Here is a 21,621-nt window from a genome sequence, read left to right as displayed (position 1 = left end):
AGTAACTCCCACAATGAATGAGCTGTCACCGCGTGCTGAATGGTGGCTGCCACTCAGTTTCTTAGTCTCCTGGCTGAGCAGAAGCAGCCTGTAGGCAAGGCTCAGGAAGGCCCAGGACTAGGGCTCTGACGTCGTAGGAACTTGGGCACATCCACCACTTCTCTATCCGCAGCTGTGCCCATGATGGCACTCGGGGTGGTTGTGAGCAACAAAGGAGCCAACACAGGTGAAATCATCCAGTACGCGGCAAAAACCTGGTTTGCACAAATCATTATTCCTACAATGTGAATTCTGATTACCCCAAAATTAAAAAGCCACCCTCTTTCAAATACCCCCACCCCTTTGCTGGAGCACACCCAAGGTGACAGAAGAAAGCCTTCACCTTGGCATTCTTCCTCCCTTTAGATAAATATCCCTCCCCACAATGATCGAGGCAGAACACCCCCACACCCAGGGATGTGATTCATGCGGTGGGCGCACTCTGACAGCTGCCACCAGCAACAGCAACGCTCCTGAGAGCTCAGGCCTCACCACCTGAGGCTGCCAACCACCTCGGAGGCACTAGACCCAAGACCATTTATTTATGAACATTTTCAACGCAGAGCACCACCTCAGCTAAGACTTAATGAGATCTCCAACAATACCGGGCGCCTCCCTGGAGACTGAACCAGGCACATGACCCGGTTTCCATTTAGACCTACACCCCAAAGCTCAGAAGTTTCAGAATTTACCCAAGACTGACAGGAGCCATAACTCAAACTCAGGTCTGTGCTTCTCACAGATCACACCCCTGGATAGGCCTTTCGAGATCTACCTGCACGTGCTCATTCTGCAGGAGAAACACTGGCCCAGAAGGTGCAATGATTTTTCAAGGTCAGCAAACCCGGGTCTGACCCCCCCAGCTCTAGGTACTTTCCAAGACAGGGATGTCCCCTGCCCCCAGTCCCACCAACCCTTGGGAAGCAAAGGGCAGTTAAAGTCATTTAAATAAAACTAAGTGGCACTGACATCAGATCTGTAAGTTTATTTGCTCAATGTGCGACAGCTACATAATGACTCACATATTCATGATATTCCATCACTGAGGAAAACTGCTAAGAATGGTCCGTGTGTGAAATAATTCCTTAGAGAAACACGGAGTTGGAAAAATAATCACTGATTAGACCTTAAAAATAGTTCACTGCATAACATGACAAAAAGCACAAAGGCTCATTCAGAGAACATAGTCATTGTTCTCCTACACTGTAATTAATAGTTATAATTTCACCATGACAAACACCAGACATTAAGATTAAGCTAACACTGGTGTTTCTTTTGCTCCCCCCCCTTAAAAACAAAATATATAACTGCATGTCACTATAGCAACATCCAAAACAGATCAATTTGTTACGATCACTATTTGGTAGAGCAAACTGTACCCCCAAAGGAAAAATTAAATTAAAAAAACTTTAAAAAATTTGAAGACTTAATTTTTTTTTGTCATAGGAATACATAACACCTACAGTATAAGTTAATAAATTTCAAGCTACTGTATAGAAATACAACACTAGCATGCACAATATTGTATCAATAGAGTAATGGAGGAGTAATCATTTCACTGGAGAGACAGTATCAGAGGCAAGTGCATTTCTTTAAAAATAAAGAAAAGAAAAGAAACCATTCAAGCTGCTTAAATATCAAGTCTCCCGTTCCCTCTTCATTTTTAGCCCTCAGGTGTAACTGTTATCTTGCATTATTCTAAAAAGCAGCCAGAGCCAAAGCTGAAATTTAAAAGAAAAAATAGGTTTTGTAATTCCAGTAAATCATTTCCAAAGGCTACAAGGAAGGACAAAACACTGCTCACTGGACATGAAGATAAGTTAAGGAAAGCCCCACCTACCCCTCCCCCCCAACCCCCCATCATTTCCCATCCATGGCATTGACTTTAGGGCCCCGGTGATGGCACAAAAGCTGTACAGCTCTCTTCTAGTTCTGCTAGGGTTCAGTTAATTGGGACTTTTGCTCTAGCGTATGGAGGGAACCTTCTAAGGAAAGTCACGCTGGGTAGACTGTGCCATGCTACAGGGCATCACTGTTCTCGTCCTCACGGTCACCTGGATCCTGTCACACATACTCATTTCCCAACTCTTAAGTCCGATTTTGGTAAACTGCAAAAAGCAACGGTCAGTGTTTCCTCAATTATTCCTCATACCTCTCCTTGACTAAACCGCAGCAACAAACAAAGCGAGTCTGGCGTTATTACCTCCGTATCTCGGGAGTTCACACCGCTTCTGGTCTTGTAAAGAAAGGCTGAACACACACTCAACAGGTCACGTTTTTCAGACAGATTTTTCCAAAATAAGAATGAAGGACCTAAGGCTAAACTGAGAACAAATTTGTGGAAACAGCAACGTAGTTTCCTTCAATTCCAGAGCATGTGTCAACTGTACAAGAGAGAAAGGACTCTCTCGCTTTGATGCTTTCATTAAAAAGAAAAAAAAAAATGTAGAAAAAGTCTTGGTCAAATAGGAGTGATTTATTATCTGATAATGCCTTTAGTTCGTTTTCCTACAACAACTGCTTAGGGAAGGAGTGTTTTCGGGGAGGAAAAACGGACATGCTTACGAGGCTCCCGAAATCGGACAGAGTGCTTATGAACAGAAGAGCTCTTCTCTTCCTTTTGGGTTTTTCTACCAGTAAGCTTCTAGCACCTGAATTTCCACACACTGCACCACAACCTTCCTCAAGATGACTGCCCAGATTCTCCAGCTCAACGGCGTCTCCACCGTCCCGAGAGCCACCAGCAGAAGGTCCAGCGGGGAACACTCCAGAGTGATGGCAGCGTGATCCCTGAGGAAGGAGCGTGGCAGCTTAAAAATCAGGAGTTCTCTGAAAATTATCAACACAATCAATGACATACAGACCTGAATTTTCTCTATTTTTGTGGTGTTTAACGTTTCTATTAAAGTGATTCATCATTTTTGCGGTGGATTTGAGTTAAGAGGAAGAAGGGTACAAATCCCACAGCCACCTGCCAAGCACCTAATAACCAAAACCTAAAAGGAGCTGCGATTCCCCTCAGGCAAGCCTTGTGGCCTGGGAGACAGCGAACAGCAAAACCCGACCAGGATAAGGCTGACTACGGATGTAAAGCCAAAGTAAACTAGCAAAGGAAAATACACAATCAATGGCTTGATGTTACGTATGGCTGTCATGTAGAAATACTGTAAACTGCAATTTAGTGTTAATACTGTCAGCTAATCCGAGACTCGGGAAACTGGCCAGGCCTAAACCATAAGGATAAACACGCCTTATGTTCCAAGTCTGTCCGTTCGGGATTTACACTAGTCCATGGCTGGTCGAGTACACCCTGAAAAGAAACGCACAGCTAGAACAGATGAGACAACAGTACCCAAAACGTAAGACAAGAGTGTATGTACATACAAATCCTTACTGGAACCACAGAACTCACTGAATGAGGGCCAATCCCGTTTCAGTTTTCTTTTCGTCTTAAAACCCTATTCTCTAGCAATAAGTTAGATTAAAGACAGACAGCTCCGCCTGCATTCCATCTACAGAACAGTCCAGACGCCAGTGTGAGGCTGCTATTCCAATACGAGCACAGCTAGCCTGACTTTCCACTAGTGGTATTTTGGCAAAAATGTCAAAGAGGCGATCAAAGACAGGACAGGTCGTGGGCTTCTCCCTAGGAAGGTCATCCCTCCCTTTCCCTCCCCCACCCGACCCCCAGCTCATGGGAAAAAATAAAGACTGCAGTAGTAGCATCAGCGGGCGCTGCCAGTCCACCTGGGGGCCTTAATTGTTGCCTTCGCCGCCGTCGTCGTCTTGCTGATCGCTTGTCCAGAGCGTGAGGTTGTCGCGGAGGAGCTGCATGATGAGAGTGGAGTCCTTGTAGGAGTCCTCGTTCAGAGTGTCGAGCTCGGCGATGGCGTCATCAAAGGCGGTCTTGGCCAAGTGGCAGGCTTGCTCCGGGGCGTTCTGGATCTCGTAGTAGAAAACGGAGTAGTTAAGAGCCAGGCCTAATCTAATGGGGTGAGTGGGCTGCATGTGCTCCTTGCTGATCTCGTGCGCTTCGCTATAGGCCTTCTCAGAGGACTCCACGACGGTCGCCCTCTTCTCTCCGGTGGCGACTTCGGCCAGGTAGCGGTAATAGTCCCCTTTCATCTTCAGGTAAAACACTTTGCTCTCGTACTGGGTCTCGCTGCAATTCTTGATCAGGTAGTTATCCAGCAGGCTCAGCACATCCTGACATACCGCCTCCAGCTCCTTCTCGATCTTCTCACGGTAAGCACGGACCATCTCTATCTTCTTCTCGTTGCCGTCGGCGGAGGTCTTCTGCTCAATGCTGCTGATGACCCTCCAGGAAGAACGGCGTGCCCCGACTACATTCTTGTAGGCCACGGACAGGAGGTTTCTCTCTTCGTTGGACAGTGGCTCGTTCAGCTCTGTCACCTAAGAGAAAGAGAGAATGAAGAGTAGTTAGCGTCCAGATGACGTCCCTTGGGCTGATCTCATCTTTATGCGACTAAACACTAACAGATTCTCCGGGTGACTCAAGCGATGGACAGGAAGAACGGCGAGACTGTGCAGGTGCGCACAGGGGGACAGAGGCAGAACGAACGACAAAGAAGGCAAACACTGCAGCCCCATCAGTGGTGCCTGAACCCCTGTTTCCTCCCTAGAAAAGCTGTTTCATTGAAGATCTATCAGGTTGAGCTCTCGGACAACAAACCAGATTTTGATCTCAATCGGATACGGTTAGTAATTCTCTCCTGGAACGTTACATACATGCCAATCCTGGGGATTTGAAGCACAGATGGCTATCACGTACCTCAACAGTTTTTTAGGCAATCAGACGGACACTTTCCTTCTAACCATGTCCTGTCTGCTCAGTTCCATCCCTTTTCAGTGAGAATATTCTGAAGTCAAGTTCAAGGTGCCTTTTGGGAAACGAGGCGGCTTTTCTGCTCTTGGGTTAAGAGCGTATGAACTACACATCTCAGGAAGGGAAGTCACATGGGGGCACGGGACTGAGTCTGAACACAGAAATGTCAGCAACTACGAGGACACACTTGTCGCACGCTGCACGCTATGAGCAATACAAAAGAGGAGAGGCAAGCAAGGTACTTCTAAGCTGGAGGGGCCAAGAGAAATTAATGCTTCTTTCAATATGGGCACTTCTAAGTTCCGATCTTTATCACCCCAACAATTAATCACCCAGAGGAAACTAGAGCAACAACACGCCAATGCTCTGCATTTTTACATTTCCAAACAACTGCCTGTAACAAAAAAATTAAACTGAGTCCATCACACCGCATTCCCTTATGTCCCCTCATGCCCGTCGTATCAGAGCCATATACCACGGTCTACCACGCAAAACAGAAACTTTTTACAAGGAGGACAGAGCTCTCTCGTTTTTTATTCCTAATCGGACAAGAGATTTTTATTTGTCTGGCTGTTGTGTCTAAACTGGGGTACTACGTCAGTGGCTAAGCCACAACACCAAGAATCCCAGGCCATTCGCTATTTCAGAAAGACTAGATACTTCTCTCGCCTGTCCTCTCCTACCTGTGGATCCAGTCACAGCATTTTTTTTTTTTTTTTAAGATTTTATGTATTTATTTAACAGAGAGAAATCACAAGTAGATGGAGAGGCAGGCAGAGAGAGAGAGAGGGAAGCAGGCTCCCTGCTGAGCAGAGAGCCCGATGCGGGACTTGATCCCAGGACCCTGTGCTCGCTTCGGCAGCACATATACTAAAATTGATCCCAGGACCCTGAGATCATGACCTGAGCCGAAGGCAGCGGCTTAACCCACTGAGCCACCCAGGCGCCCCCAGTCACAGCACTGTTAAGTGCAACAAAAACGTCATACTTCTGCCCTTTGTTCTGCTCCCCCGGCCCGGGAGACTTATACAAGTGTCAAGAACAAGTTAACAGCTAATCTTCATGTCCTCTATGATTCTTCCCCATCTTTCCTTCCACACCGTTAAGACTGGCCGCTCTCTTGAACCCTCACTGATCTGGGTGTGCACCAACCGCAGCATCTACATTACATTTGTATTAATTACAGGTGTTGGAGGGGGGCAGGTGGGGAGACAGAATCCAAAATGAAATACCAAAATTATTTTGGGGGCACTGGGATACCAAGAGACTTCTCTACATGTGAATCATTCACATTTAGTATGTATGGCACTTTCATAAACCGAGAGGTACGGAAGGTTATGCTTAGCGCAACTGGTTGTGTAAATTAAATATTATCTCTCAAGAGGTAATTAAAACAGAACACAAACCACATCATACTTATTAGTTTACTGCAAGCAAGTTATCCTTTTTTTTTTTTTAAGATTTTATTTATTTATTTGACAGAGAGAGAGAGAGAGAGAGATCACAAGTAGGTGGAGAGGCAGGCAGAGAGGAGGAAGCAGGCTTCCCGCTGAGCAGAGTCCTACATGGGGATGGAACCCAGGACCCTGAGACCATGACTGGAGCCAAAGGCAGAGGCCTAACCCCCTGAGCCACCCAGACGCCCCAGCAATTCACTCTTTGAAAGAATTAATCAAGTTTGCTAATTCCCACAATATCTAGCAAATGATATATACTCAAATATTTTTTAAGAGATTTTATTTATTTGAGAGAGAGAACAAAAAGTTCACAAGTGGGGGGAGGGGCAGAGGGCAAAGCAGCCGCCACACTGAGCAGGGAGCCCCGATATGGGGCTCAATTCCAGGACCCTGGGATAATGACCTGAGCCAAAGGCAAGACACTTAAGCCACTGAGCCACCCAGGCGCCCTATACTCAAAATATTTCTTATACTGGGGTGTCTGGGTGGCTCAGTGGGTTAAAGCCTCTGCCTTCAGCTCCAGTCATGACCCCAGGGTCCTGGGATTGAGCCCCACTTCGGGCTCTCTGCTCAGTGGGGAAGCCTGCTTCCCCACCCCCAGCCCAGCACCTGCCTACTTGTGATCTCTGTCAAATAAATAAAATCTTAAAAAATATATATTTCTCATACCAATTAGCAGCTTCTGTTACCCTTTTACTATGCATTTTTGATTCTCCCATTATACTAAAGAACAAGACCTCTACCAGACATGGCTCTCTTGTGACGGTAGAGTTGGGAAGACAGGGTTTCTGTACTACTGGACTTGAGAGCAGAGGCAACCAGGACAGTGCTTTCTGTTCTATGACCCCCAACCCCATTCCCCTGTGGAGACACCACTTCTCCGGAATAAAGCAGCTCATATCGTCTTACATTCAATTCTTTTTTTTCCCTCCCACATCCAATTCTTTACATATTATAGAGGGCTTTGGAGACCCTCTGCTCAACCCACAGATCACTCTTTTTTTTTTTTTTTTTGGAAAATTTTTATTTATTTGACAGACAGAGATCTCAAGTAGGCAGAGAGGCAGGCAGAGAGAGAGGGGGAAGCAGGCTCCCCGCTGAACAGAGAGCCCAATGCAGGGCTCGATCCCAGGACCCTGAGATCATGACCTGAGCCGAAGGCAGGGGCTTAACCCACTGAGCCACCCAGGCACCCCACAGATCACTCTGTCACTCCTGCTGATTTCTTTCTTTCTTTTTTTTTTTTTTTTTTTAAAGATTTTCTTTATTTATTTGACAGACAGATCACAAGTAGGCAGAGAGGCAGGCAGAGAGACAGGAGGAGAGGGGAAAGCAGGCTCCCTGATGAGCAGAGAGCCGGATGCGGGGCTCGATCCCAGGACTCTGGGATCATGACCTGAGCCGAAGGCAGAGGCTTTAACCCACTGAGCCACCCAGGCGCCCCTCTCCTGCTGATTTCTGATGTGTATTCAGCTAACCCAGAACACCCGTTTTCCCAGTCCCAACAATCCCACCGTACTAAGTGACCTTGAGGGCAAACATTTCATCTCTAGGCCTCGATTTTCCTCTCTGTAAAACTTAGATTTCTGGGGGCACCTGGGTGGCTCAGTGGGTTAAGCCTCTGCCTTCGGCTCAGGTCATGATCCCAGGGTACTAGGATTGAGCCCCGCATCGGGCTCTCTGCTCAGCGGGGAGCCTGCTTCCTCCTCTCTCTCTGCCTGCCTCTCTGCCTACTTGTGATCTCTGTCTATCAAATAAATAAATAAAATCTTAAAAAAAAAAAACAAAAAACTTAGATTTCTGCCTTTTCCATAAAGTTAGTGTAAAGAGTGCATTAGATAAACGATTAAGTGCTCTTGACCCAGTAAAGTGACAGAGACATGAGCAATTACTTTGGAGAATACCTTGGATAATTTTCCATCTTAATTCTCAGCATAAGCAGCCTCTAAACTTCTTACATAACCATCTGCCAGCTTATATCCCTGTATCAAGTATCTCGTCTCCGTTTCATCCTGTTTTCTAAGTTGAAATTTCCTTAGCTTACATCACTTCCTTTCCATAAACTTTAGTGTCATATAGCCTGAAAACACTCCGCGGACTGGCTTTCAAACAAGCTGAGGCCTTTGCAAGCCTCAGGCACATACCACAGGACTCTGGCCTTATAGGCTGGCCGCCACTATTGCAACCGGATCACGGTCTCCAATGCAAAGAGAAGCCAGAATGCCTAAGGCCATTGAGTTCTAGCCTTTCCCCTAAATCATGCTGTCCTTATTTCCAGAGCCAGCGACTATTTAAAGCTCACATGACCTCACCAGTACCCTATACTGCTGGGTCTCCTCCTGCTGCAAATGAAGTTAGGGCTGCAGAGCCCAAAGGCAGCACCGTGTGCTTCTGTAAAGTCTGCACAACTGCCTGAGACCAGGAGGAACGTGGAGATTAGGAAGTGGCAGTGTCACCTTTAGATCCAGTAAACTCAACCACATTTGGAACATACTCAGATGTTCTCTGCCACTGAAAAACTAAGTTAGAGGGAAAAACCTTTAACTCTTAAAGTCCGCTCAAAGTTTCTTGGGCGCCTGGGTGGCTCAGTGGGTTAAAGCCTCTGCCTCTGACTCAGGTCATGATCCCAGAGTCCTGGGATCAAGCCCCACGTAGGGTTCTCTGCTCAGCAGGGAGCCTGCTTCCTCCTCTCTCTCTACCTGACTCTCTGCCTACTTGTGATCTGTTGTCTGTCAAATAAATAAATAAAATCTTTTATTTAAAAAAAAAAAAATCCGCTCAAAGTTTCTCTAAAAACCTTAAATCTGAATTTCAAAAAAAATCCTTAAGATCTAAAGAACTTGTTGACAATGAATCTGTGATTTTTACATTGAAATAGAGATCCCGAGGGCGCCTGGGTGGCTCAGTGGGTTGAGGCCTCTGCTTTCGGCTCGGGTCATGATCCCAGGGTCCTGGGATCGAGCCCCACATCAGGCTCTCTGCTCAGCAGGGAGCCTGCTTCCCCCTATCTCTCTGCCTGCCTCTCTGCCTGCTTGTGATCTCTCTCTGTCAAAAAAATAAATAAAATCTTTAAAAATAAATAAATAAATAAATAAATAAATAAATAAATAAAAGAAATAGAGATCCTGGGCGCCTGGGTGGCTCAATGGGTTGAAGCCTCTGCCTTTGGCTCAGGTCATGATCTCAGGGTCCTGGGATCGAGTTCTGCCCAGGGCTCTCTGCTCAAGGGGAAGCCTGCTTCCCCCTCTCTGTCTACTTGTGATCTCTGTCAAATAAATAAATAAAATCTTAAAAAAAAGAAAAAAAAGAAAGAAAGAGAGATCCCAACCACACTAGTTTTAAAAGTTAAAAGATGGGGTGTCTGTGAGGTTCAGGTCATGATCTCCCCAAATGCTGAGATGGAACCCCAGATCAGGCTTGCAGCTCCGTGGGGAATCTGCCTCGCCCCTTCCCCTGCTTGTGCTCTTCTCTTTCAAATGAATAAAATTTTTAAATATAGTCAAAAAATAACTTTTTAAAAGGAAAAAACTTATGTTCATAGTGTCCAAGAAAAGGCTTAACCAAGACAGAATGAGAATTCAATGTGGGAAGATGAGAGATACGTATCATCTGGGAAGGGAGGTAATTATTTTTCCAAATAGTCACTGAATTATTTCTAAGAATGCAACACTTGTAAATATGTTCCCTAAAATACACTGTCACCGCTGTTGTAAAATGTAGAAAGTCTGTATCCTCTGGCATGTCACATGTTCAGCTTAAAAACAAAATTAAGGTTTCTCTCTTCTTGAGGCCTAGGATACTACCCAACGTTCAGATTTCTTTTAGTGAGTTACAGATAAACAGATGAGTAAAAAGACCCCAAAAGTCTGTTATTCTCAGACAGAGTCAGACAGTTTACAATCTGGAACTCCCCAAATCCCCTGCTAAGGAATCAGATACTAATTAGCACCAACTGTTCTCCCCTAAGAGTTGATGCAGAGACTTCAACGGAAAATTAGCAACCCCCTAAGAAACTGGGAAAGCTGTTTAGATGACTTTCTGACCCCAACATTTAGAGCACCCAGTCTTCTACGATTTCAACTTATCAAGAAACTTAAATGGTAGTAAATGCAACTTCATTACATTTAATCTTCTTAAATAAGAAAAAACTTGCATCGGGCTTAGTTTATTTAAAACCTATTTCTACCTTGCAAAAGCTTTTGCAGAAGCTACAAAATAAGGGGCGCCTGAGTGGCTCAGCTGGTTAAGCCTCTACCTTTGGCTCAGGTCCTGGGACCCAGCTCGGCTTCGGGCTCCCTACTCGGCAGGTGAGCCTGCTTCCCCCTCTCCCTCTACCCCACACCACCCCCAGCCCCATGCACACTCTCTCTGCTCTACTAAATAAAAAAAATCTTTAGGAGTTAGAGTGGTGAACATAAGACACACTGATTTAAGAAGCTGAAAGTCTCTACAAACAATTGGGTTCACATCCAAAAAATAAGATAGGGGGCGCCTGGTGACTCAGTTGGTTAAGTGGCTGCCTTCAGCTCAGGTCATGATCCTGGGGGTCCTGGGATAGAGCCCTACATCGGGCTCCCTGCTTAACGGAGAGCCTGCTTCTTCCTCTTCCTCTGCCTACTTGTGCTCTCTCTGTCAAATAAATAAATTAAAATATTTAATTAAAAAATAAGATAAAAGGGATTTTTAGGGTGGTGAAACTATTTCGTGTGATACTCTGATGTTGGATACATGTCATTACACACTGGTCAAAATCCACAGAATGTATACCACAAGTGAACCCTAAAGTAAAAACCATGGACGGGCTGATAATGATGTGTCACTGTAGGTCTCAGGCCACTCACTGTAACAAACCACCGAGATGCTGATAGCGGGCGATCCTGTGCATGGGGAGGAGGCCCGTGGGCAGAGTGCACGGGAACTCTGTGCTTTCCATTCAATTTCACTGTGAACCTGAAACTACTCTTAAAGGGGGGGGGGGGGGGCTAGCAGACACTAGGTAGAACATTTGGCCCCATCTTGCATTCTTTTGTGCCCCTAAGGTTTGGAGTATCTGGAGTACTAATCACCCAGAGGTGCTAAGAGGACATGAAAAAGATAAATGCAGTGATTGCTGTATATGAACAAAAACAGAGAAAGTAAGATGACAAGGTGCAGGACGGGCACCAGTGTCCATGTTATGGACACAAGTACCTATACACTGTGCAGAGGACTAAACCACTGGAAACAAATGTGACACTTTCATGTCTGAATATACAGGTAATCATGTATTCTAGAAAGGACTACTAAGTAACTATAGAAATTTTCAATCATCTGAAGCTATGTCTTGCCTGAGTAAAATACCTTAAACTTGAATGATGGTCTGTGCAGAAGAATTAACACAACAGGCTTGAGAATGCTAACTTTAGAAAGGTCTGCTTGCAAAGTGGACCCTTGGCTGGCATCTGGAAACTTGAATTTTGGAAGGCTTCCCACCATTCCCAGATAAGAATGGCTCCCTGCCCCTCAACTGTTTGCGTAAACAATGTGGTTTATGGTAAACACCTGTTTTCCTTCCAGGAGTCTTGAATACTGGGATGTGCTGGGCAGACAGTACCTCTGTGACCAGCCCCAGCAGAACCCTCCGGCACTAAATCTCTTATGACACTCCCTGGCCGGCACCATTTCACAAACACAGCCGCCTGCACCTGGTTTATTGCTATCTTTTTTCCTTTGCTGGTTTAGCTCTGTATCCTTTCACTGTAATAAATCACAGCCCTAAGTACAACTACACGCTTAGTCCTAGCACATCATTGACCATGGCTTGAGGTCGAGGAGGTCGAGTCTTGAGGACCCCCAAAACAATTCATTCTCAAAAAGTTGATATAATGTGTGCCGTAAGGTCCGATGACAAGAAAAATTACAGAACAGCCACTCAGGAGATAACTCATCAGGCATCTGTTGAGAATCTAGCACGGGTCATACACCACTCTCTGAGGACTGAAAAGGTAGTGAGATAGCCTTCAAGGTGCTGCTCCTTGAGAAGGAAACACAAACTTACTCACTTTATTCTCAGGGTAGCACTCTGTCTGCAAAGTTTAGAGGAAATTTTAACTAGAAAATGACACCACTGGGCACCTGGGTGGCTCAGTGGGTTAAAGCCTCTGCCTTCGGCTCAGGTCATGATCCCAGGGTCCTAGGATCGAGACCCACATCGGGCTCCCTGCTCAGCGGGGAGCCTGCTTCCTCCTCTCTCTCTGCCTACCTCTCTGCCTACCTGTGATCTCTGTCTGTCAAATAAATAAATAAAATATTTAAAAAAAAAAAAAAGAAGAAGAAGAAGAAAGAAAAGAAAATGACACCATGAGGGGCACCCGGTGGCTCAATCGGTTAAGCATCTGTCTTCAGCTCAGGCTGTGGTCCCAGGGTCCCAGAAATGAGGCCCACCATGGGGCTTCCTGCTCAGCAGGGAGAATGCTGCTCCCTCTCCCCATGGCTTGTGCGCTCTCTCAATCTATCTTTTTTTAAAAAAGATTTTATTTATTCATTGATAAAGAGAGCGAGTACAAGCAGGGGAGCAGCAGGCAGAGTGAGAGGGAGAAGCAGGCTCCCTGCCAGAGAGCCTGATGCGAACTCAATCCCAGGACCCTGGGATCACAACCGAGCTGAAGACAACCTCTTAATGAACTGAGCCAACCAGGCATCCCTCAAATAAATAACATCTTTAAAAACAGAAAGGACAACATTAGATCCTGGGGTCCTGGGACAGAGCCCCATGTCGGGCTCCCTGTTCAGTGGGGAGTCCGCTTCTGCCCCCCAGCCCCTCTCCCCAATTCCCAGCTTGTGCTCTCCACTCACTCATGCTCGCTTGCTCTGTCAAGTAAGTAAAATATTTTTTTTAAAAAAGCCACCACCACCCAGCAGCAACCACCCTAGATAAAAACTGTGCAGAAGGGAAACATTTCAGGAAGAAGAGCATCCTAGGAGTCCTGTAACTTCATATTCAACAGGGCCAAGTTCAAAGTCTCACATGACAGATGAGCTGGCGAAACACCCAGGCTCTCTGGATAGTCACGAAGCCCTGTATTTGTTCCACAACTTCTCTACGAGGTGGACATCACACTTACTCAGCAGTGGGATGCAGACAAACGAAAGGCGATTTCCCCCCAGTCACACCACGAACGCACTGCAGAAATGGGACACAAACACGGGCCCTCCAGCTTCCAAGCCTCCAGCTTCCAAGCCTGTATTCTTTCTCCCATCCTGTGTCTCTGAGAGTATAACCATAACCAACACAGGGAAAGGGCTAACTTCTCTAATACACAGGCCTCCAAAAAGAGTTCTGGACCAACTGGTAATAGGAAAAGGAGTAAAAGGAATAGGCAGTTCAAGAACAGGGAAACCCAGCGGAGCACCCAGTCGCATCCACTCTGAATGCTCGCTCGTCTCCCGTCAGACCGGCAATGACTCGCTGTGAAGGTGATGCCGTGCACCAACAGCACGCTCATCCGCGGTGCGAAACTCTAACTGGTACACCCTTTCTGCAGGGCAATCTAGAAAGGACTAACAACATTACACATATTCAACAACCTTCTGACTCTGCAATCCCCACCCTTCCCCCGTTTTTTAAAGGAAGCTCTAAACCCAACGTGGGGCTTGAACTCACAACCCTAAGATCAAGAGTCACACACTGCTCAGACTGAGCCAGTCAGGCACCCCTTTGCAATTTCCTTTCTAGAAACCGATTAACAATATTACTGATAACAGGGAAAGCCTGGAACCACCTAAATGGTCTTTAATAAGAAACTCACTGGTCGGGGGCCTGGGTGGCTCAGTGGGTTAAGCCTCTGCCTTCAGCTCAGGTCATGATCTCAGGGTCCTGGGATCGAGCCCCATTTCAGGATCTCTGCTCAGCAGGGAGCCTGCTTCTCTCTCTCTCTCTCTCTCTCTCTCTCTCTCCCCCTGCTTGTGATCTCTGTTAAATAAATAAATAAAATCTTAAAAAAAAAAAAAAGAAAAGGAAAGAAAGAAACTCATTAGGGGTGCCTGGGTGGTTAAGCATCTGCCTTCAGCTCAGGTCCTGATGTGAGGGTCCTGGGAATGAGCCCCACATTGAGCTCCAGGCTGAGCTTCTCCCTCTCCTGCTCCCCCTGCTTGTGCGCTCTGTCAAATAAATAAATTTCTTTTTTATCATATAAAAAAAAGTAATTAAGATTACGCCACATCCATACTGTAGAATTCTTAGATAGCCATTCAAAAACTTATCTGTGTCTTCTCAGTATTTCTAGAAAGTTCTGAAAACAGAGTGGCTGGGAAGCAGTCAAGATTGAGAAGACTGTTTTTGACCTGTTACAGTACCAATTCAAACAAACCCACTCCATAATTCACCCTGATAATTTTATCTACAATTAAAAGTTTAAAGCCAATTTTGAGAACCAAGTAAAAAAGAAAAGCCCAAAGATAGTACTTTTTTTTAAAAGATTCTATTATTTTGACAGAAAGAGAGATCACAAGTAGTCAGAGAGACAGGCAGAGAGAGAAAGAAGCAGGCTCTCTGCTGAGCAGAGAGCCCAATGTGGCCTTGATCCCAGGACCCTGGGATCATGACGGGAGCCGAAGGCAGAGGTGCCACCCACTGAGGCACCCAGGCACCCCCAAAGGCAGTAGTCTTATATAAACAAGTTTACTGATGTAAATAATTAACTCAGACCCACATCTGTTGAGAAAGAGAATGTGCTCACTACCTCACCCCAAGAATATCTTTTTTCACTTATTTTTGTTGTATAAAAATCTTTCACAGTATCTTTATACAGATCAGGGCCAGGATATAGAATATATACTAAAGATTTCAGTCCTGTTTTATTATACCAATTACTAATTCATAGATCTTCTCAGTTGATTCCTTTCTCCATAATCTCAGGGCTCCCAAGCATCACTCGCTTTCCCGTGGTTCTATTCCCTGTACCTGTCATTACACGTCACGCACACACATGGGCAATGTTACTAATGTTGATCACAGGCACCGTTTTGTTTTGAATTTAACGGAATACTTCCAGCGTTTCTTTCTTAAATACTGACTCTGGGTTGAAAAGACTTCTCCTAGGGGTGCCTGGGTGGCTCAGCGGGTTGGGCCTCTGCCTTCGGCTCAGGTCATGATCTTGGGGTCCTGGGATCAAGCCCCTGAGTCAGGCTCTCTGCTCAGCGGGGAGCCTGCTTCTCCCTCTCTGCCAACTTGTGATCTCTGCCTGTCAAATAAATAAATAAAATCTTAAAAAAAAAAAAAAAAAAAAAAAGACTTCTCTAGGGGCGCCTGGATGGCTCAGTCATCCAGCATCTGCTTTTGGCTTGGATCGTGACCCGGGGTCCTGGTGATCCAGCCCTGAGTTGGGCTGCCTGCTCAGCAGGGAGTCTGCTTCTCCCTTTGACCCTTCCCCCTCTCATGTTCTCTCTTCGCAAATAAATAGAATCTTAAAAAAAAAAAAAAAAAAGCTTTATCATGCTAATTAAGAATCCATCCATTCCATATTTTTCTAAGCCCCGTTTGTCACATCAGAAACGGGTCCTTTACCAAATTTTAATTCCTCTTTTGACCTTCCAAATAACCCTTTATGATCTAGAATTGTTATTACCATTTTAAAGTTGAGAAAATTAAGGCTCAGAGCCAAAGGATGGAACCCAAATCTAATGGCTCAAAATCCTCTATGCCTTCCATTACAGAACTAGTTCTCAACCAAGGAGAGGAAGCTTTTTATAAAATATCCCCCAGGCTGCCTGGGGGGGCTCAGTTGCTTAAAGCGTCCGTTTTTTTTTTTTCTTTTTAAAGATTTTATTTATTGGGATGCCTGGGTGGCTCAGCTGGTTAAGCAGCTGCCTTCGGCTCAGGTCATGATCCCAGTGTCCTGGGATGGAGTCCCACATCGGGCTCCTTGCTCGGCAGGGAGGCTGCTTCTCCCTCTGCCTGCCATTCTGTCTGCCTGTGCTCGCTCTCTACCCTCCTCTCTCTCTGATAAATAAATAAAATCTTTAAAAAAAAAAAATATTTTATTTATTTATTTGGTAGACAGAGATCACAAGTAGGCAGAGAGGTGGGCGGGGGCGGCGGGGGGTGGGAGCAGGCTCCCTGTTGAGCAAAGAGCCAGATGTGGGGCTTTATCAATGTGGGGCTTGATCCCAGGACCCTGAGATCATGACCTGAGCCGAAAGCAGAGGCTTAACCCACTGAGCCACCCAGGCGCCCCACATCCAACTCTTGATTTCAGCTGTGGTCATGATCTGTTCCAGGTCACGGGACTGAGGCCCAAGCTGGGCTCGGCTCTCGGCACAGAGTCTGCTTGGGATTCTCTCTCCGCCTCCCCCAGCTTACACACGTGTGCACGTCTCTTTTTCTCCAAATACATGAATAAAATCTTTAAAAATAAATTAACTGAAATAAATTAAATACCCCCTACACAGCCCTACGCCTTCAAGATTCAGGACCGTGTGGAATCCACGCCTATCTGTTTCTGCGAGGTGAGATGGCGGCACAGGGGCGCCTGGGTGGCTCAGTCGGTTAAGTGCCCGCCTTCAGCTCAGGTCAGGCGTGATCTTAGGGTCCTGGGATGGAGCCCAGCATGGGGCCCCTGCTCAGTGGGTTCTCTCAAAAAAAAAATAATAAATTAAAAAAAAATTTTTTTAATTAAAAAAAAAAAAATTAAAAAGCACGGCAGTGCTGTGTTCCTCAAAATGGCGAGTTACCACATGACTCAGCAATTCCACCCCGAAGGTGAATATATACGGGAGAAAGAAATGAAAACACAACGTCCACACATAAACTTGTACACAAACGTTCTTAGCAGCATTAGTCAAAACAGCCAAAAGAGAAAACAATCTAAATGTCAACTGGTAAGCAGACTAAATTCAATGCAGTATTATCCAAACAAGGGAGCATTACTCACGCACAAAAAGGAATGGAGCAGGACACAGGCTACAACGTGGATGGCAGCGAAGAGGCTCTGCCTGTCACGAGGGACCACATACTAAAGGATTCCGGGGACGGGAAATGTCCCGAGTATCTACAGAAACACACAACAAAACTGGAGGCTGCTTAGGGCTGGGGGCTCCGAGGGTAGGGGAGTAGGCAGTGCCTCCCCATGGGTACAGGGTTTCTTTTGGGGGAATGACGGTATTTATTCTAGGATTCAGATACTGGCACCAGTTAACACAACCCTGAAACGCTAAAAACCACTGAGCTGTACACTTTCAATGCGTGACCCGTATGGCATGTGGATTGTATCTCAATAAAACTGTAAAAAATAGAACTGCTGCCCTATACCGTAGTCTGTACAGCAACATCTCACGCACCAGCAGTTACCCATGAACTTGTGTGTGGTCGCGGAATTCTGAATTCCAAGTTCTTCACACTTCACAGTACGTGGGCTTAAACAAAGAAAAAAGTCACTGTCACGGAGCACAAACCTCTAATAATTAATTCTCCTCTTGTGATTTCAAATAAACTCCTGTGTCGTCTTGACGGATGTGAACAGTTCTCATCCCCTCCCCCGAAATGAGAGGCAGAGTACTGCTCAGGTACACTTAAGCAAACTTCAAAAGGGCTAAGAAATACACGTTTCCTACCGCAGGTATCTGTCGTTATAAAGCATCCAATCCTGCCACAATGGGCGGGGGGCGGCGACAAGGAGAGAAACATACTGACATTACGCAGGTCACTTCCCGAAGTACCAACAACCCACAGGAACACCAAACCAGAGCAACTTCCCCTCTTTACAGACCCTGAGTGAAGGTCTGTGTGCCCTCGACCTGCACATCTTCTGCGGGCACTCAGCCTAAATCTACCTTTAGATACTAACTTCAAGGTAAAACCAAGTTTAGCCCCCTACAACTGCCACGTGCCAGCCTTAAGAATCTTCTCTCTCAGGCGCCTGGATGGCTCAGTGGGTTAAGCCCCTGCCTTCAGCTCAGGTCATGATCCCAGGATCCAGGGATAGAGCCCCGCATCGGGCTCTCCCCGCAGGGAGCCTGCGTGTGCCTGCCTACTTGTGATCTCTGTCTGTCCAATAAATAAAATAAAATAATTATAAAAAAACAGCTCTACAGAAATTATCTACGGAGCAAAGGCCAGGGATACACCGGAACACCCTGCACTGTAACGGACAGTCCCCTACAAGAGTGAAGAACAACATGGTCCAAATACCAACGGGACCAAGGTAGGAAAAACCCTACGCCAAGTTATTGGTACTGGGTCATTATACCCCCCCACTCCTCCTCATACGCACCTCCTCATACTACACTTCCATGCTCTCATGCTTTTCCAGCCTCCTCAACACACTTCCAGAACCCATAAGGAAAAATTCTCTGTATATCCTTCAAGTCCTAATTCAAATACTACATATACTTCCTTCCTGAAGCTTCTGGAAAATTCTCCGGCAGCTCTCATCACTGCTCACTGGGTATTAGTAACTTTTACCTTGCATCTTTTATACTGTTTACTTCTCTTTTTTAAGATTTTTAAAAAAATTTTATTTATTTGACAGAGAGAGAAATCACAAGTAGGCAGAAGCAGGCAGAGAGACAGGCAGATGGAGAGGGAGAAGTAGGCTCTGTGCTGAGCAGAGAGCCCGATGCGGGGCTCGATCCCAGGACCCTGGGATCATGACCTGAGCCGAAGGCAGAGGCTTAACCCACTGAGCCACCGAGGCACCCCAATATTGCTTACTTCTAATGCCCTGTACCGCTGACTGTATACCCCTCCTTTCTGCAGAAAGACTGAAGTCCTCAGGGCAGGTACCATACTGCACTCACCAATGAATCACCCTGGTGCCGAACAGTAACTTTTGAATATTTAGGTGACATGAATCTGCCCACAATGTATCAAGCCCAGCTTGTTTGCATAAGCGGCACTAATAATTCCTCCCAGCCCTGTATAGATCTCTGTCCTCTGCAATTTGATTTTGTAGCTCCTCCCATGAAGAAATGGAATCTAGCTTTCTACCCCATCAGCGGCACTCGGTTATGTGACTTCCTTTAGCCAGTGGAATGGCAGCAAGCATCAAGCAAGGGGAGGCCTGACAAGTGCCTGTGAATCAGGAAGGGCTTGCTGCTGGGAACCGTCCATGGCCACGGTGGTTTCAATGAGCCACATGGAGCCTGGCCAACCAACAGGACTGTTTAAGAAATAAATCTTTCTTTTGGGTAATCTGACATAGAAAACTAAACTTATACGCTCATTTTAATACTATTATCTTGCAGTGTTAAATTCTGCTTAAATTAACTTCTGAAAATCAATCAGCCTCAATTCACACGGAGATCTCAATTAACGCCCTATGCCTCTCCCCCCGCAAACAAATGCTACTGCTGTTAGGCGTCATCTGCACCAAATGTAATCACAAAAAACTGAATCTGGGGCCCAAAGGCCAAGAGTTTAGGCAAAACATAAGGCCACTTCAGTAGCCTAGATTCCACCCACGGCTCCGGTCTGACCCCACTTTCTAACAATTAGATTTGTCAGAATTTTGCAGCTTACTGTTTAATCCCACATACCAGGAAAACACCCAATCGAAAGTCTTGAAAAAATTCAGATATACTAATTCTAGCATTCCCATGGCTAATAGTCACATAACCTTATTCTAACAAGCAATTAAATCAAAATTAGTTAAAAATTAAACAGTTTCTTAGGGAGTGTGGGTGATTCAGTCGGTTAGGCATCTGCCTATGGCTAAGGTCATGGTCCTAGGGTCCTGGGACTGAGCCCTGTGCTGGGCTCCCTGCTCCGTGGGGAGCCTGCTTCTCTCTCTTCCCCCTGCTCAAGTGCTCTCTAAATAAATAAATAAATAAATAAAATAAACAGCTTCTCATACAAACCCATACTGACTCCCCTTCACAATAATTTCCTTTTAGGCCTTTTTTTGGGGGGAGGGCTTCCACAACTTCCCCTGGAATCAATGCCCTGTTCACTTTCATTAGGTCTGTACACCTATGTCAAGATCCGTGTGCAGATCTCTGGTTCTACTTCCATTATCCAAGACTATTCCTCCAAATTAATTAAAAAAAACAATAGTTCGGTTCTCTCACCAAATTTGACAACCCCCAACCCACACACTGACCTCCTTGTTCAAAATCACTCGCCTTGGGCTGCCTGGGTGGCTCAGTGGGTTAAAGCCTCTACCTTCGGCTGGAGTCATGATCCCAGGGTCCTGGGATTGAGCCCCGCATCCGGCTCTCCACTCTCTCTTATGCCTGCCTCTCTGCCTACTTGTGGCTTCTGTCTGTCAAATAAATAAAATCTTAAAAAAAATCACTCACCTTTAAAAATAAAACTCTTGGGGCGCCTGGGCGGCTCAGTGGGTTAAAGCCTTTGCCTTCAGCTCAGGTCATGATCCCAGAGTCCTGGGATCGAGTCCCGCATTGGGCGCTCTGCTCAGCAGGGAGCCTGCTCCCCCCGCCCCCACCTCCACCTGGCTTTTGATCTTCGTCAAATAAATAAATAAAATCTTAAAAAAATAAATTAAAATAAAACTCTTACGACCTCCTCCATCCAGTACCAGTCCTCACTCGTACCTACTAGCTCGTGCTCCTGAGCCCCCTCCTTTCTCTCTTTCCTTCCAGGCTTTCTTTCTTCGAAGATTCAGCAATTCAGTTACTGTCGTGTGAATATAAACAAACTTTCCGACTGAGCTGAGAGGAGACAGCGGGGAAGGGAGAGACACCAACCCAAGACTAGTCCCAGCACAGTAAGGTTTTTCTAACCTCAGCGCAGCCCTTTGTACTTACTGCCTCGAAAGCCTCGCTTCCTCCGGCCTCTTCACAGAGGAGAGGAACCACGAGGGAAGCCGAGCCTTTTCTTAGCAAACAACTGGCGCTATGGTTGCCTCGGCCCTGTGCGCCAGCCCAGCTTCTTCCCCCACACGACATGCCCAGCAGTCACTCTCCGGGGCTCTTCCCTCCTCCTCTCCTGCTCTTTCCCATTCACGCATCACCCAAGTTCAGGATGAAAACGAGTAAGTGAGGCCTCTTCATCTCATTCATCTCCCGCACAATCAAGCTCCCGAAAATCAAGTCCACACTTCTCAGCACTTCCTCACCCTCCATCCCCCCCTCACCCCACCACCCCTGCACCCACTCAAAAAAAGCCATCGACTGTTCCTTCCCATTTCCAGTCCCCAACCAACGCTTCCCTGGATCTTCAACTTAAATCTCTATTCCTAAAAGAACCCAACACTGCCGACCACTCCTCGTCTGACCCATTGTCTCCTGGTTTCCTGCCTTCATCACTACCAACTCCGACTCCAACTCTCCACTCTCCCTAGG

The 21,621-nt window shown here is 46.1% G+C and overlaps 1 protein-coding gene across 2 annotated transcripts in view; it reads right to left on the bottom strand.

Moving 5' to 3' along the window:
• Positions 1 to 1,009: 1,009 nt before the first annotated feature.
• The window catches only part of YWHAG (tyrosine 3-monooxygenase/tryptophan 5-monooxygenase activation protein gamma), a 30,247-nt gene continuing 9,635 nt past the window's right edge, over positions 1,010 to 21,621 (bottom strand). The window contains exons 2-3 of one of the 2 annotated variants that reach the window (XM_032327322.1): positions 3,787 to 4,452; positions 1,010 to 2,829 (exon numbers count right to left, since the gene is read on the bottom strand). In XM_032327322.1, the coding sequence (XP_032183213.1) occupies positions 3,796 to 4,452 (657 nt within the window). In that variant the 3' untranslated portion in view covers positions 1,010 to 2,829; positions 3,787 to 3,795. Of the gene's footprint in view, positions 4,453 to 21,621 lie in introns of both variants that reach the window. The other variant, XM_032327321.1, reaches the window with a different exon arrangement.

This window comes from Mustela erminea, chromosome 20 (assembly GCF_009829155.1).
Source record: "Mustela erminea isolate mMusErm1 chromosome 20, mMusErm1.Pri, whole genome shotgun sequence".
NCBI classification, from domain to species: Eukaryota; Metazoa; Chordata; class Mammalia; order Carnivora; family Mustelidae; genus Mustela; species Mustela erminea.
The sequence above is the reverse complement of the archived record's forward strand: the minus strand, read 5'-3'. Positions and strand labels throughout refer to the sequence as shown.